This window comes from Papio anubis, chromosome 4 (assembly GCF_008728515.1).
Source record: "Papio anubis isolate 15944 chromosome 4, Panubis1.0, whole genome shotgun sequence".
NCBI lineage: Eukaryota > Metazoa > Chordata > Mammalia > Primates > Cercopithecidae > Papio > Papio anubis.
In genome coordinates, this window is record NC_044979.1 from 9,609,385 (window position 1) to 9,626,722 (window position 17,338).

The window sequence follows — 17,338 nt, forward strand, 5'->3', positions numbered from 1 at the left end:
AAACACTCTAAATGTCTAGTAGTAGGGGAATGGTGCACAGCATTCACTTAGTGGAATGTTATGCTGCCATTTGAAGAGATCATGTAACGTTTATGAAGTATCTCCTCTGTGCCAGGCTCGGTGCTAAACGGGATAGACGCAGAGATGAAGAACATGGTGCTTGCTTTCAAAGAATTGACATTTTAGTAGAAAGAGACACAAGGCCGGGTGCAGTGGCTCACACCTGTAATCCCAGCACTTCGGGAGGTCGAGGCGGGTGGATCATGAGGTCAGGAGATCAAGACCATCCTGTCTAACACGGTGAAACTCCGTCTGTACAAAAAAAGTAGAAAATAATTAGCCGGGCGTGGTGTCAGGCACCTGTGGTCCCAGCTACTTGGGATGCTGAGGCAGGAGAATGGCGTGAACCCGGGAGGTGGAGCTTGCAGCGAGCCGAAATCGTGCCACTGCACTCCAGCCTGGGCGACAAAGCGAGACTCCATCAAAAAAGAAAAGAGAAGAGAAGAGAACACAAAACACTCATTCCATAATTCAAATATTTAGTAAGCACTATGTGCCAGGCATTCATTATTCTAGGTACTGGGCATACAGCAGGAACAAAACAAAATCCCCATACTCACAGAGTAGATAATAATCAAACATTCAGGGCACAGTGGCTCACGCCTGTAATCCCAGCACTTTAGGAGGCCGAGGCAGGAGGATCATGTGAGTCCAGGAGTTCAAGACCAGCCTGGGCAACATGAGGGACCCCATCTCTACAAAAAATTTAAAAATTAGTCAGGCATGGTGGCATGTGCCTGTAGTCACACCTACTTGACAGCTGGGGTGGGAGGACTGCTTGAGCCCGGGAGGTCAAGGCTGCAGTGAGCTGTGTTTGTACTACTGCACTCCAGGCTGGTAGCAGAGGGAGACCCAGTGTCAAAAAATAAATAATTTTTTTAAAAAGATAATAATCAAATAATTAATGTCAGATGCAAATCTGTGCTGTGAAGACACATAAGGCAGAGTTGGGGGAAGAGAAGGAGTCCCAGCAGCAGGGGGGTGCTATTTTAGATGGAGCATTCAGGGGTGACATCTGCAAGTGATTTGAAGAGAGCGGGGAGCGAGCCGTGTGGATGTCTGAAGGGAAGGGCTCTCAGGCAGAGGACCAGCGACAGCAGAGGCCTGGAAGCATGGCCAGCACGGCCAGGTAGAAGGATGGGCCCTTTGCCCTGGCCATGAGGGAGGCCCCCAGTGGGCAGTGCAGACTGCAGGGAGCCAGGGCAAGGCCTGGCTGTGGAGCACGATGTTCGACGCAGGGTGGTAGCAGAGGAGGTGGCAGAGGTGGGTGGCTGAGGACTTTGGATGGGATTCACGCCTTTGGGAGTCCCTGAAGACACTTATTCTTTGAGACCCAGCACAAGCGTCATGCTCCCTTGAGCTCATCCCTGATTCTCTTGACAGCCGGTCTCCGCCTGCCCCGGGTTCCCACATCAGCATGTAGTCTATTTCATTATTGCTGCTTTGTATTGGATTTGAGCCATTCAAGCCCTTCACACATCTAACACATGCACAATCACACACATCTCAGAGCATGGACTCTCACTGCAGATCCCATGGATTTGATATTTCTAATATACAGGACTTAGCATGGAAAATGCTACTGAATACATGAGTTATTGAATCCATAAACTCACATCCCCCAACTGCACTGTGATTTCATAGTAAAAGAGCAGGACTCTGTCTGGAACTGCTGCTCTATTCAGCAGTGCCTGGAACAGGCAATACTAACACCTCCCAAGCACCACTTGGATCAGGAGCGCTTCATGGGCATGAACCTGTGCAGTGGCACAGATCCCCGTGCTTAGAAAGACCCAAGTTTGCTATCATGCTCTGCTGTCGCCATCAGGAAACTCATAATCTTACCTTTGAACTTGTGTTTTACAGGTGAAATCCAACAGGACAATGAGCATGTCAGGAGCAGAGATGAGCACAGCATGTTCCTTGCAGCTCAATTTGCATATAGAGTGCTTGTGGTGCCCCATTGCATAGAATTCCGGAGGCCCACAATGCATGGAGTCCAGCAAGACCCAGTGGGATAGATATAAGGTAAGCACATTCCATCTATGACTGAGAAAGTAGGGTGCTGACAGCCCAAGAGGTCCTACTTTCCTTTGGGACCAGAACTCCGTTCAAATACAAAAAGAATACCATGGTGTATTAGTCCATTTTCACGCTGCTGCTAAAGGCATACCCAAGACTGGGCAATTTACAAAAGACAGAGGTTTAATGGACTTACAGTTCCATATGGCTGGGGAGGCCTCACAATCACGGCAGAAGGCAAGAAGAAGCAAGTCACATCTTACATGGATTGCAGCAGGCAAAGAGAGAGCTTGTGCAGGGAAACTCCAGTTTTTAAAACCATCAGATCCAGATCTCATGAGACTTATTCACTGTCACTAGAACAGCACGGGAAAGACCGCCCCCATGATTCAATTACCTCTCACCAGGTTCCTCCCAAAACACATGGGAATTGTGGGAATTACAATTCAAGATCGGGTGGGGACACAGCCAAACCATATCACATGGTGTTCTGAGAAACACAAGCAACCAAGGAAATGTATCAGACACTTTCTTCCCCATGCTACTCGTATTATCATACATGTGCTAGCCAATCACTTACTCTGAAAATGTTGGGCTAGAAGGAAGAAGAGAGGGCAGCCCATGGCTCCTTTTCCCTCAGTCCTTCGCTCCTGGTTATACTGAAGATAGAGAGTGTTGGTAGAACGGGCACGGAGCAGGAAGTGAAATGAAAACAATGAAGTTAGTTTTGGGCAGTTTCCACGGTTCTTGTAAGAATGAAATGCATATGCATGTGTGAACTACAAATATTGTTTACTTGTGGTGGAATCATGTGATTCCAGTGGTTCTGCATCCCAGTAAATGTTCTTCTATTTGCATTTAAAACTATCATTTCATAATACAAAGATGAATGGTACATACACTCATAATGTTTTCAGTTATCATGTTACATTAACAATTAATGTTTTAACTTTACTCAGAATGACATTAAAGAGCAAACAAAAAACACCATGACAGGTCAAAAGAGAGTGTGTGGAAGAAAGGAGAAGCTTGATATTCTAGTACCCTCCATGGTAGTTTCTTTCTGCCTTTGAATGAGAGGCCCCACAGTTTGATTTTGCACTGGGCCCTGCAAATTACACAGCTGCCCAGAGTCGGCTCGAAGCTGCAGTCGCCAATGCCTGGTGTAGGGCAATGATAAAGATGAGGATGGTGAGGGGTCTGGCTTCCATTCACAACATGAACACTTTGCATAAATGAAACAGCAGGCTCAGGACGCCAACCACCGACTGAGACAAACTGAATACCAGAAGGTCATTAAAGGCGCTTTGAAAGAGGCTCTCACATCCTCTAGCCACGAGGCAGTCTGCGCAGAAGGCTAGAAGAAGACAAGGGACAGCAACGGGCTGCCCAGGTCAGAGTCAGAGTCCACATGGGACAGTGGGACATGGGGTCCAGGATGGGGAGATTTGGATAGACAAGCCTGAGAAATGGGGACCCCACCCCCACCCAATCTCCCTGCATTTTCCAGATGGTAAAGCAGGGCTGAGGGCGGAAAAGCTATTCTGTTTTCTCCTTACTCCCGCCAGGAGAAAATGGAACAGCTGCCTCTCACCTGGAGAACAAGTAATAGCCTCTTCTGGAGCAGGGCCCAGCCTCGCCCTCCTCCTCAAAGCTGTGCCTTACTGCCCCATTCATCCCAGCCCAGTGGGGAAGCACAGTCTCCACCCCAGGAGTGTCCTGGGGCCACTGAAACAAAGCACCACACCCTGCGGGCTTAAAACAATGGAAATGGATTCCCTCGCACTTCCAGAGGCTGCAGGTGTGGTATCAAGGTGCCAGGAACGCCGTGCTCCCTCTGAAGGCTCCAAGGGAGAACCTGTTCCACATCCCTCTCCTCGCTTCTAGTGTCGCCGGCAACCACCCTTCCTTGACCGCAGACACGTCCCTCCAAACTCACTCCACCATCACATGATGTCCTTCTGCGTCTGTGCCCTTCACATGGCATTCTCCTCTTACATGGACACCAGCCATACTGGATTAAGGGCCCATCCTACTCCAGTGTGACCTCATCTTAACTTACATCTTAATTATATCTGCAAAACCCCTATTTCCAACCTAGCTCACATTTACAGGTACTGAAAATGAGGACTTGAGCATATCTTTGGGAGGACACAACTGAAACCACAACCCCGAGCCAGCTACCCTCAGAGCAGCGTGGGGCTCTGGATCGTCAGGGACAGGATGGATGTGAGCTGGAGAGGGTGCTGGTGTGGATGCCTTCCCCCAGGACTCTGGACTGTGCTCTAGGAAGGAGACCCAGAACAGGTCCTAATCAATAAATTGGCTACATGAGACCAGAGGACCTAAAGGACCAGAGGCTCCTCCCTGCAATAGGTGCCTCACCTTATAAGGTGAGGGAGGCTCAGGTGTCTCAGGGTGATTTGTCTGTAGCTGGGGTTGACGATGGGAGCTGCTGTCACAAAACTGAGCTCCCTGGTACCAACAGAAATGATGGGATTCCAAATTCAAGAGCTGTCTAAGATATGATGTATTGGTAGCCCATCTTGATAGGACCCAATGCTGTTCTCGGTTCATTTTTACACTTCTAGGACCTTTGTTAAAAATGAATCATTGGCCAGGCATGGTGGCTCACGCCTGTAATCCCAACACTTTGGGAGGCCAAGGCAAGCGGATCACAAGGTCAGGAGTTCAAGTGAAACACGTCTCTACTAAAAATACAAAAGTTAGCTGGATGTGGTGGCATGTGCCTGTAATCCCAGCTACTCAGGAGGCTGAGGCGGAATTGTTTGAACCCGGGAGGTGGAAGTTGCAGTGAGCTGAGACCACGCCACAGCACTGTAGCCTGGGTGACAAAGCAAGACTCCATCTCAGGACTAAAAAAAAAAAAAAAGAAAAAAAAGAATCATTTGGCTGGGCACAGTGGCTCACTCCTATAATCCCAGCACATTGGGAGGATGAGGTGGGCAAATTGCCTGAGCCCAGGAGTTCAAGACCAGCTTGGGCAACATGGTGAAACTGAGTCTCTACCAAAAAAAAAAAAATTAGCCCAGTATGGTGGTGTGCACCTGTAGTCCCAGCTACTCGAGAGGCTGAAGTGGGAGGATCACCTGAGCCCTGGGAGGTCAAGGGTAAAGTGAGTCGTGACTGTGCCACTCCACTCCTTGTCTCAACAAAGAAATGAATCACTTGATCTGACATTGTCAAGAATAGTAACAGTGGCTTACACGTCACCACCTAGCTAGTTATCATCCCGCATTGAGAAGAGTCATGGTGAAACTGACACATTTTTTCCCTTGCTTAGTGAAGTAGAAAATAAGGGTGTGTCTTACAATCAATGGATCTTAGATTCAACGAAATACTGGAAATGTATTAACAACTATTACTGAAGGCAGGAAATGGTAAAGATGTGTTGTTAAAATTTGCATTATCAGATCAATGACATTAAAATTGAGAATTGCATCACTTATGAAAACATTTTTATTCATTCATTCCACAAACATAGGGGCTTTCCACGTGCAGGGCACAGTGGCGGACACTGAGGCGTCTGCCCTCCAGGCGTTGACACTGAGGCCTGTGCCCTCCAGGCGTTGACACTGAGGTCTCTGCCCTCCAGGTGTTGACATAGCCCTGTGCCCTACAGGCGTTGATACTGAGGCCTCTGCCCTCCAGTGCCCATCCAGGCCTTGGTCCTCCAAGCCCACCTGGACTCTGCCTTTCTTTGGGACATTGTCCTGGACTTCAGTCCATCCAATCAAATGAAGCTTCTTTTCAGAGCTTCAGAATGGAAGCACAGGTGGAAATCACTATATTTCACCCCTGATCATGGGAACCTAGAGTGGAATATCATTACTGCATCACAAACAAGATCACAGACAGGATAAGAAGGGGGAGAGAGGAAATTTACAATTCCTCATACATGGTTCCTTATTTACAGAGGTTGTAAGTGATTATGTAAATCACAGAGCTTCCAATAAAAACCAACTCAAGCTACAAACATGAAAGTCCAAGGGCAGTGCCAGAGCCACCTCACTTGCCCGAGTGCTGCTCTCCAGGGCTTGCTACCATCTGCTCGTGTGTCCCTTAAAGCGAGGGCAATGATAGAGACAGCACCGGCCTCTAGTCCTAGGAAGCACACATGCATTCATGTCAAGCACTGGGGGTTTAGTGGGGAGGAGGAGGGGGACACGGGATTATCTGACAGCTGAGGATCTAGAGAATCCTGGCAGAGTCTGGGTCACAGCTAGAGCCCAGTTGTGGCTGAGATCTCCAGTAGCTGAGGGGGAACTAATGTATCAAAATGGGAGGGTCCCAAACTGGCGAGCCACCATAAGGGCCTGCCTGAAAAGCCCTAGTGATTGGCCTAAATCTTCAGATGGTGGTGGGGTCACCAGGATCTCAGGGGGGCTTCTCAGCTGCTGGCAGCCCACGTCCAGGTTTCCTACCTCCCTTCTGCTCAACCTTTAGGTGCTTCTGCAACATTTACTGCAGCCCTTGCTGCCTGCTGGTGTCTGTGTGTCCTCTGCCAGGTGCCACCATTGACGTCAGATACTCCTCTCAGCCCCACAGCTAGGAACCAGGCCTCAGTCTTCTTTGTATCCCAGTGACTAGCACAGGTTGGATCCTCAGAAAGCCCCCTTTGCCTGCCTGCTCCAACAACGGCTTGAAGGCAAATACTACACCAACTGGACAGTGCCCTGTAAGAGCCAAGATGGCTGGTCCTGAGCACTGGGCCACAGCCAGCCCAGGCCCTTCTGGGACACATGTCCCACAAAGCTGCCTTTCCCAGGTAATAGGGGGTAAGGGGGAGGCAGAAGTCAGTGAAAGTTTCCATGAAACATTTTACAACTCACCAAGGCTATTGGATTCACATCTGAGGGATGCTTGGGCTTAGCCTATTAAACAGGAGGCTGGGCCTGGCCTGGACTCCGTCCAAGGCCTCCTGCCACCACTGCCCACCCTAGGAAGCACTTTAGAATCTTCACAGTCAGTATCCAGGAAACCAACGGCTATGGCTAAGGGTGAATACCTTGGATATCCCTTCAAAGCACTGAGTAATCACATCTCCTAACTGGAACCTTTGTCTCTGAAAATCACTCCCCTAATAGAACAAGGCAAAGCCGGCCACTCCTGCCCACCCCATCTCCCAGCCCAGGTCTTCCCCTCAGTGAGGCTCAGGTGTTTGGGACTGGCCTCTATCCCGGCCACATCCCTGCCTCCCTGCATGCCTCCCTGCGACGAGAAGCCCCGCGGGCAATCGCAGTGCCTGGGAGAACAGCCCTCCCTTGGAAAGCCATGACCATGGCCAGAATACTTCGACCTGGTCAAGAAGTGACCCCCAGGAGAGCTGCTTGGATTTAAGGGGCACCAACTGCCCCTGTGCCCTCAGAGCCCCTTTAGGGAGCTCTCTGGGTGCTACCCACATTCTCCATCTTCACAGGAGAAAAAGAACTGTCCAAGGGACTCCCCGCAACACCTTCCTGATCACCACTGCTCCGCTGCCTGTCCCCAGGGCACCTCCTGAGGCTCAGCTCTGTACCGGTGCCCTCAAATCTGAATGCGGCAGAAGGATCACTAGTGGCGCTCCCCCGCACTGCATCCCTGAGGCCCGTGGGCGGCTCGTCGATCGGGGAGTCCCTCTCACAAACCAGGCAAGGTGGAGAAGCATGACCAGCATGGCTGTCCTAGTGACACATGAGCCAGGAGGGACAGGTAAAGCTCTCGCCACACCGGCTGCAAGGATAGCGCTTCTCCTGCGAGTGGCCGCACAGATGGCGCAGGAAGCCGGGCTTCTGCGCAAATTGCCTGCCGCACTGGGCGCACTGGAAGGCGCGCTCGCCCGAGTGCATCCTCTGGTGCACGGTCAGGTTGGCCAGGTGCGTGAAGCGCTTGTCGCACTGCGCACACTGGAAGGGCTTCTCGCCCTTAATGTATTCATAATATTACTTGTCAGAAAGCCAAGTCATTGATCATCTTTATAATTCTCACAATGAATGACTCTAATTCATTCTCGCTGATGTGTGTGTGCCGGTGCTCCAGCAGCGTGGACAGGCCGCCGGCCGCCGAAGACCTTGGCGCACTCGGCGCACTCGTAGGGCTTCTCCCCGATGTGCGTGCGGTAGTGGGTGTGAGCGTCGACTGGTGGACAAAGGTCTTACTGCATCTGGCGCCGGTGTAGGTGCGCTGGGCCACATGCGCCTGGCGGTGGCTGGTGGGGGTGGCCCAGTGCGGAAAGCTCTTGGGACACTGAGCACTAGCGAAAGGCCGTGGGGCATGATGCGCGCACTCCTGCTGCGGGCTGAGCTCCTTCCAGCCGAAGCTCTGGCCCCACTGGGCGCAAGGTGGGCACTGCTCCATGCCCCTAGCAGCTGGCTCAGCCTGGCTTGGAGGGCCTGGAGGGAAGAAGGCCACCTCTCGCTCCCTGGGGTCAGGAAGCAGACCCCCACAGGTGCTTCCCCGAGAGCTCTCCTTGCCAGGCCCCCCTCCAGCAGCCCAGGCTGGCTTGTGTCCCTCGGACCCTCCCTCCAGACTCCTCTTTGCAGCTCAGACAGGTCTCTGCAGGGAAGGGACACAGAAGGGTACAGCGAGTGAGGCCTCCCTGCCACAGGCTCTGCAGCCAGGCCACCCGCCCTTGGCTCTCCTGGAGTCTGAAGCCCGGGGCTCGAGCATCACTAAAGGCCCTGCTCTAGCCTAGCCTCCTTCAGCTCCCATTGTCCTCTGCCGGGTTCCACCCTGTGCTGTTCCACCTAAGGCTACCCCGTTCATCCACCTCTGAGCCTCGGCCCGAGGGTCCTCTCCACCCAGAACACCTCTGGCCTCCTCTTTGCCTCTCACCCAGGCTCTAAGCCCCTCTCAAGTCCCACCTCCCTCTCATGGAGCCTCCCAAGACCAGTGTGGTGACATTTTCCCCAGCAGCACCTTCATCCGGGCCGCCTGTGGCCACCAAGACACCCCTTTTACTACAGTTGAAAGAACACCTTCAGCTATTTGCACCTCGTAAGCATAGGTGCTTTTAGAATACTGGCCGTCGGCCGGGCACGGTGGCTCAAGCCTGTAATCCCAGCACTTTGGGAGGCCGAGACAGGCGGATCACGAAGTCAGGAGATCGAGATCATCCTGGCTAACACGGTGAAACCCCGTCTCTACTAAAAAATACAGGTGGCGGGCGCCTGTAGTCCCAGCTACTCGGGAGGCTGAGGCAGGAGAATGGCGTGAACCCAGGAGGTGGAGCTTGCAGTGAGCTGAGATCTGGCCACTGTACTCCAGCCTGGGAGACAGAGCAAGACTCCGTGTCAAAAAAAAAAAAAAAAAAAGAATACTGGCCGTCTTTTGGATCAGATCCTGAAAGGGCTCTCTGGCTGTAGACACAACGGTGCCCCTTCCCACTGTGTACTGTGTGTTCGTCTTCTCTCTCCTGAGTGGAATCTGTGTCTCACACATTAATGAGCCCCTGTGGCGCCCAGCACCATGCTGCCTACAGACGAGTTCATGAAATGAACAGGAAACAGGTTCAGGAATAAAAGAACGATTTCATACAACTGCATGGGAGGACACCACGCAGCAAGCACACAAGATTCTGCAGAGACACAGCCAAGGCTGCGCACTGCCTTCCCTCAGGAGCCTGGCGCAGGAGGAGGCCCTGCTAGAGGCGCTGGGAGGCCCCCCGGGGGACGCCATGTCTCCTAAGGCCCAGGGATACAGGCCTGGGGAGACACAGCCCAGCACGCCTTACCTGAGCACAGGTGTGCCACAGTGGTCTCCTGTGGGCCCTGCTGGCTCCTCCCACTTGCCCCTGCCTCTTGCTTGATCCAGGCCGGAACTCCTGGGGTGTTTCCAGCTGGCCTGCGTCTAAGGGAAAGAGGAAGAGGCCCTGAGGGCAGCAGGTATCACGGGGCATCTTTCCTCTCACAGCCTCTGTTGGGACCACGACCCCAAAGAGACTCCCAACAGAACTGTAGGTACCAGCAAAGGCACAGCACATCCTGGGGACGTGTGACATGGCAGCGAGGGGAGCTTGGCCTGTAAATGATGGGCTGTGAGCTGTGACGGGGATGACCAGCCATCTTCCAATGCTATCCACCCCGCTTCAACACTAACAGAGCACTTGGTGTCTTGCTGGGCATGTGGCCACCTAGACTCTAGACTTGTTGCCAGGTCTCCCTGTAAGGAGATGTGCCCTGTGGCTGGTCTGGCTAATGGATGTGAGGGCGCTGCCTCCTCCAGCTATGGGATCTTTGACACTGGATTCCGCCTCTCTGTGCCTCCGTTTCTTCATCTATGATATGAGGAAACTGAGAGTTGGAATAAGCTTAAATGGGTCAATGTTTATAAAGTAAACATTGCACAGTAAGTACTAAATGTACAAGAAACCAAAGTGGGCCGGGCACGGTGACTCAAGCCTGTAATCCCAGCACTTTGGGAGGCCGAGACGGGCGGATCACAAGGTCAGGAGATCGAGACCATCCTGGCTAACACGGTGAAACCCCGTCTCTACTAAAAAATACAAAAACCTAGCCGGGCGAGGTGGCGGGCGTCTGTAGTCCCAGCTACTCGGGAGGCTGAGGCAGGAGAATGGCGTAAACCCGGGAGGCGGAGCTTGTAGTGAGCTGAGATCCGGCCACTGCACTCCAGTCTGGGCGACAAAGCGAGACTCTGTCTCAACAACAACAAAAAAAAGAAACCAAAGTGTTTGGTTAAAGGGAAAGGCATCAACTAAAACGAAAAGGGAAAGGGCACCCCCTCCCCGCCCCAGCTTCCTTCAACAGGGCCACGGGCATGGTTGCGGGCCATCTCCAACCACAGTAACAAGGCCTGGCCCCAGGAAAGGTGGAGCGATAGGCTGGAAGGAGCCTGGGCCTGTGAGCTGCTCTGTCGGGAGGAAGACCATCCCCGGCCACGTGGAAGCTACGGTTTTGGTTTCATTGTCTTCTTCAGTCTCTGTTACAGCAGCCACAGATCCTACAGTGCCCTCAGGTGGGTGTCCTTCAAGGACTGGGCGACCTCACCAATCTGTGCCCACCTCTAAGGCCTATCTTAAGATCAGGGAATAGTTACTGCTCCTCTTCCTGCTCCAGGCTTGACACAGGGTAGGCACATTTTTTGTTAAATAAATGAATGAATGGAGAACATTCCAAGTCACCCATATCTAACTGCTGTCCAATCGCCCAATGCTGCCAGGTTTTATAGCCAGGGCACAGCCCACTTCTTTCTGTCATATACGAGGCACTTCTGACACAGCCACTCTGAAGACACCAGCCCAGCCCGGCTGCCACACACCAGGCTGCCTTCACAATTAACCAGGGCCCTGGAAACCGTTTCAGAGAGGAAGTTGATCAAAATGTATCAACGCGAAAAGATCCTTAAGACATATTGTTGAGTGAAAACAGCAAACTGCAGAAGATATGTAGACTATATCTGTGTGTTCTTAACCCTTGTATTTTTCTACAGTACACACAAGTATGTATATGCATGAGAAAATAGCCTGAAAGGTTATGCAGCAAAATCATAACAGTGGCTACCCTGGGAGGGGCCTAGGGTTGGGCGAGTGGCCAGCAGGAGCCGCTTAGCTTTGCCCATGACCTCCACATTGCTTAGTAAGAACTTACTCGTGTAGGAATCTATTTGCATAATCAAAACACAAACGCTTTCAACGGCCAGAGGCGGGTCACTTTCTGTTCAGAGGGATCTCTGAGCCTTGGTCCTCAAACTAACGACACCAGAATCACGGGAGGAAAGTGTTGAAAGTTCAGTGCCCAGACCCCGCCCAGACCTAATGAATGAGCAGCCCGTTTACACTGCTTCTAGAATTCTGGCAGGAACAGCCCGTCTATGGAAACATCCAACAGATAAAGCAGTCATGCACCCACACCGTCTGGGGCCTGCCCGCAAAGGGTTTAGAAGCAGCTTTTAGGAGTGAGGCCTAGTCCTGGGGATAAACAAAGCTCTCTCCTGGAGAAATCTGGAAAAGCTTACAGAGAGTGGAAAACAAGAAGTGACTGCTAGAATGGCAAGGACTACCCAGACCGCAGGGCAACCCTAACCCCCCTGAGCAGCCCTCATTCCTCCACCCACCACACTTCCTTGAGCTGCCTTCAGGTGCAAGCCCAGCCTCATGGCAGAGTCGTGCCTGGGGCTCTTTGGCCAGGCCCTGCCTGCTGCTTTGCATCCCCCTAGGAGCTGCTCAGCCCTGGGGACTGTGGCACCAGCCACAGCCTCTGAACATACCCCAGTCCTGCCCACACCTGCTGTGGGGGGCCAGTCCAAGAGCCGGGGTGGCTGCAGTGCCTGGGCCCAGCTCCCCTCCCTGCACCACAGGGGAGGAGCTGTTGGCCAGGCTGCTGCTGTAATAGCCCTCAGTGCTGGAGTAGCTCTCACAAGAGCCACACTCCACCCAGCTGGCCTCTCGCTCAGGGCTCCCCAGCTCAGGCTATGTGACCTGCATCCTGCCACACCCGCCCCTTACGCAACCCTGCTTTCTCTGTGGTGCCCCCGTCCCCTGCAGGTGCCTGGAAATGCCACTTTCAGCCTTGGACCTACATGCCAGCCACTCAGTACCCTTGTCAACTCCCACCATCTTCCCCACTCTAGGCTCACTGTGATTTAATTTACCTACTCAAAGAGTCTGCTTCACAGGGGAGCCTTCCTCCCCAAATCTAAGAATCTAGAAAGCAAGGAGCAGTGTCTTGGCATGACCCGCTGTGTTCCGAGCAACCAGCTCCAGGGTTCCTGTCCTTCAGCCAGAATAGTCCCACTGTCCCCCATGTTATATGATTCTGGTTGTCACTGGAATAAAGGGTTCTCGCCTTAAAAAAATGAAAAATAAAAAATAAAAAACTGCATTCTGATCCAATGCTATTATTTGAAAAATGGAGAAAACTGAGCTCCTATTCTGGTTCACCATTCATTTCATAATTATTTATTATTTATAATCCCAGTACATGCCAGGCACTGTGTAAGGTGCTGGGGGAGGGGGATATTACAGCAAGACTCAGTCCCTTCACCCAAGGAGAGGAAGCAGGAATTAGGCTGCAAAGCGAGGAGGACACACATGCAGGCACCAAGGGCCCTGGGAGCAGACGCAGCGTCAGGGCAGGTCTCACGGAGGCCGCCAGCCTGTCGCTCCTCCCGGGACCCTGCACGCACCACGACAGCCTGCCTCAGGTTCCCTGGTATCTGCTATGCCCTCTGCCCTTCCCCTTAAGCCTCCAGAGTGGTCTCAGGCCAAGCGATGGCTCCAAAGGGACATGGAGTGTGGGAAATGGCCCAGGTCCTCTGGGTGTCAGAACACCCAGGTCTGGCCCTGACCGCCAGCTGTGAGGCCCAGCAGTTCACTTCCCCCCACCCCCACCTCTGCCTCTGTTTCGCCAGGGGGGCCTCCTGACACCAGATGCCCTTACCAGATGCACGTAGAGAGGCCCAGGTCCGCCTACACCCTAAGGGACTCACCAGGGCCCGGGCTCTGGCCCCTCTCCGCACTGGGCAGGCTGCAGCTGCCTGCCTGGTGTCCTTTCTCCACTGGCACCAGAAGATCTGGCTTGGTGGTGGCCCGGCCTGTAGGGAGGAAAAGGCCAGTGGCAGGGCTGTCCTCTGCAGACCTGGAAAGGAAGGTTTTCCGCCAGGCTTGGAGCAGGACTCACTCCCTCTTCAAGGCATGTGTTGAGGGGCATGGAGAGTAGGGTGGGCAAGGCCTCTCAGTTTTCGTGGACTAGAAGTAAGTGCCATGAGACCAAGAGAAAGGGTTCCCATCCATTGCCCACACAGACAAGTCACCTAGTCCAGACAGATGAGGAAACTCAGGCCCAAAAATCGGGCTGGCCATTCCTGGCGGTCAGGCTCAGGCTTCCTGCTGCCCTTCCTTCCACGTGCTTCTCCTTCCCCACCTGAGGCCGGACAGCCTCGTCACCCTGCCTCCCACAGCACACTGGGACCCTCTTCTGAAGGAGGAACCTCTGCAGCCAGGCAAAGGGAGGGAAGGCACTGTGTTCTGGGCCTCAGCCTCCCAACAAGGGGAGAGAGTGGACAAAAAGCCAACTGCTCACCTGCCCAAAGCAGTGAGAATTCCAGGTGCACGCAGGAGAGCTTGGGAGTAGGGTAGCTACAAAAACCCACGTCTGATCAAATCTCACATGAAGACACACACCTGCCTGAAGGACCGAACTTCCCAGGGCTGGCCCTCATTTTCTGGACCTGGGGCATCCTTAAAAGCAGGCCAGGGCCTGGCGCGGTGGCTCACGCCTGTAATCCCAGCACTTTGGGAGGCCGAGACGGGCAGATCACGAGGTCAGGAGATCGAGACCATCCTGGCTAACACGGTGAAACCCCGTCTCTACTAAAAATACAAAAAATTAGCCAGGCGTGGCAGCGGGCACCTATAGGCCCAGCTACTTGAGAGGCTGAGGCAGGAGAATGGCGTGAACCCGGGAGGCGGAGCTTGCAGTGAGCCAAGATCTCACCACTGCACTCCAACCTGGGCGACTGAGCGAGACTCCGCCTCAAAAAAAAAAAAAAAAAAGCAGGCCTGGCCGAGCACGGTGGCTCACACAGCACGTTGGGAGGCCGAGGCGAGCGGAACACCTGAGGTTGGGAGTTCACGGCCAGCCTGACCAACATAGATAAACCCCATCTCCACTAAAAATACAAAATGAGGAGGGCCTAGTGGTACATGCCTGTAATCCCAGCTACTCGGGAGGCTGAGGCAGGAGAATCACTTGAACCTGGGAGGCAGAGGTTGTGGTGAGCTGAGATCACACCATTGCACTACAGCCTGAGCAACAAGAGCGAAACTCCATCTCAAAAAAAAAAAAAAGCAGGCCTACAGTCCATCCATCTTTGCTCAGCAGGAATCACCTGAGAACTCAGTGTGCAGAGTGCAGCTTGGGAGTCCTAGGGATGCAGATGTAAACCAGGGGAGGCCCCAGCTCCCCAGGAGCAGACAGGCTGGCAAGCCACAGGCGTGCACGCAGGAGCTGCCTCTGGTACCACGCAAAGGGCAGGACAGCAAGGAGCAGATTCCAGTTCACTTACTCCATGAGACCTGGGGCAAGTCACATAACCTCTGCATTTCATTACCTAAAACCTCAAAATGAGAATGACGGATACCCTCTACCTGCCTGAAGACAGAGGGCTGAACAAATGATCTCTACATGCTTCCTGCTCTGAGATTCAGAAGTCTCGTGTGATTGAGTAAAGGAGTAAAACCAAGGTGTGGAGGCCCCCAGAGACCAGCCTCTTACCCAGGGAGCTCAGGGTCTCGCAGCTCCCCTTCACAACACGTTTGTAGAGCTCCTTCTGTGAGTCCTCCAGGCCGCCACCCTGCTGCTCTGAGAAATACCCGACCGTGTCTTCAGGAGTCACGGGCACCTGGAAGTACAGGTTGCCTGCACCCACCATGAGGAACAACCATTTCAGGGAGCAGCCAAAACCAACTCCAGTCTCCTCTCCCTTCCCCCGAAGCAGTGGGCATCGCAGGCCAAACTACTAAGCAAATGCAAACTCAACTCCATCACAACGCCTTCGGCTAAAGGGCAGAACCAGTGACTAAGGGGATTCATGATCAGGGCTCCTGGGTTCTCTTCCCCTCTCCCAGGCACACGTATCTCCTACTTGTGCCAGTCCTCACTCTCAGAGATCATGTACAACCACTGCTGCACAACCATTTCTCTCCCAACAAACCCCATTCCATCCTCCAAAGCAGACATTTTTCTGTGTCACAATTTCTTCTGACATTTTTCAAGCCCTTTAAAGTCAACTAGTGACTGCCTTGGATGCCCAGAGGTCAGGCTTTGGGAGCCAGGGGGCTCCTTCCGCTATGCATATGGTAACCCTACAGAATCCAGGCAGGGCCTCTCCACCCACACCCAGCTCCTATACCTTGGGGGCCTCGCCCTTGCTGCCTGGGGCAGCCACAGGATCCAGAAGTTTCTGTTGCACAGCATGTTCTCCAGCTGCCTCTGCAGCAGCCCGTACTCCTGCAGCAGAGTCCCCAACATGGCCCACTTGCCCTCCAGCCTGAGCAACAGTTTGGTTCCCAAACTTCACAGCCACCTTCTCGCAGTCAGCCAGCTTCTCCTCGGCTGTCCGTGTGCGTCCCTCCAGGCTCTGTAGCCAGGCAGCCTGGGGTTCCATCTTCTTCTCCACCACCTGAATAGCAGCCACGATAGCCAGAAGGGAGACCTCTGCAGATCGGATCTGGGCCTCTCCCTGGAGGTCAGTCTGCATATACCAGTCCTGCAACCAGACACAAGTTCATGAGTCAGCCACCAGGAGAGCAGCCCAGAGCCGTTACCAGACACAGGAAGGTCAGGATTCTCCAGAATGGGGAAGACGTCTTCTGAATGCCAGAGGGCCTCACTGGTCAGACCCCCAAACAGACCCCACCTAATAGTCAAAGACAGCAGACACTGGACCCCACAAATTCCCCATGAGAAGAATCCTGAACCAAGACCCAGGGGTGATGGAAAAATAACATAACTAACATTACTATCATAAATGAATAGAGTGGATCCCAGCTCTACCACTCACTGCCTCTATTAGCTCAGCCCATTACTCAACCAACTAGGGAACATGGCCAGAAGCAGGAACCAAGAAATGGTGAGAAGCCCAAGTCCAGAACACCTGCCAGGGGACCTGGGGTCCAATGCACACCCAGGCAGCAATCTGAGTCCTCAACTTCTTCTAGAACAAGTCCACACCCCTTAGTGGGCTCACGGGGAGAAAGGCCTGTTGTTCCGCCTTGGCGATCTCTAAGGCCCATCCACCCTGACATCTACTGGTGTGACTTCCTGCCCTGCCTGACACCACATCCCCATGATCCAGGTGCCTTGTCAACCAGCCCCAGGATGGTCTCCACCCTCCTAGCTGCCAGGCAACAGGGGCCAGAGAAAGTTGAAAGCAGAAAAGAAAAGAACAAGGAAACATTACAAGGAATATCCTGTTCACAGGAGGCAGAAAATGTATTATGTATTGCTGGAAATAAAATTTTAAATCCAGGAATGCCCCAGTGGGGAACAGTTGAGGTATAAAGGGAGCACTCCTGGAAATGGAACTCACCTAGAACTTGACTCAGTGCCTCTCCTGCCATCTGAATCCTGCACAACCTGAGGTCAAGCCGCATAACTTATCTAAGGTTCTATGATCTCACTTACAGGGATATCCTAACTTCCTTCACTCCTAAGGTGGCTGTGTGGATGAAACACACTGAAGATATGAAAAAGCACTCAGGGTGTATGACATTAGCACATGTTATATTCTTCTTTTT

The 17,338-nt window shown here is 52.9% G+C and overlaps 1 protein-coding gene across 1 annotated transcript; it reads right to left on the reverse strand.

Moving 5' to 3' along the window:
- Nucleotides 1-5,544: 5,544 nt before the first annotated feature.
- Nucleotides 5,545-17,338, reverse strand: LOC101016156. Its single transcript, XM_031665046.1, has 3 exons — nt 15,952-17,338; nt 9,815-9,930; nt 5,545-8,637 (listed from the first exon to the last, which is right to left on the reverse strand). The coding sequence occupies exons 1-3, from the start codon at nt 16,297-16,299 to the stop codon at nt 8,082-8,084; spliced, it is 1,020 nt and encodes a 339-aa protein (XP_031520906.1). The 5' UTR covers nt 16,300-17,338; the 3' UTR covers nt 5,545-8,081.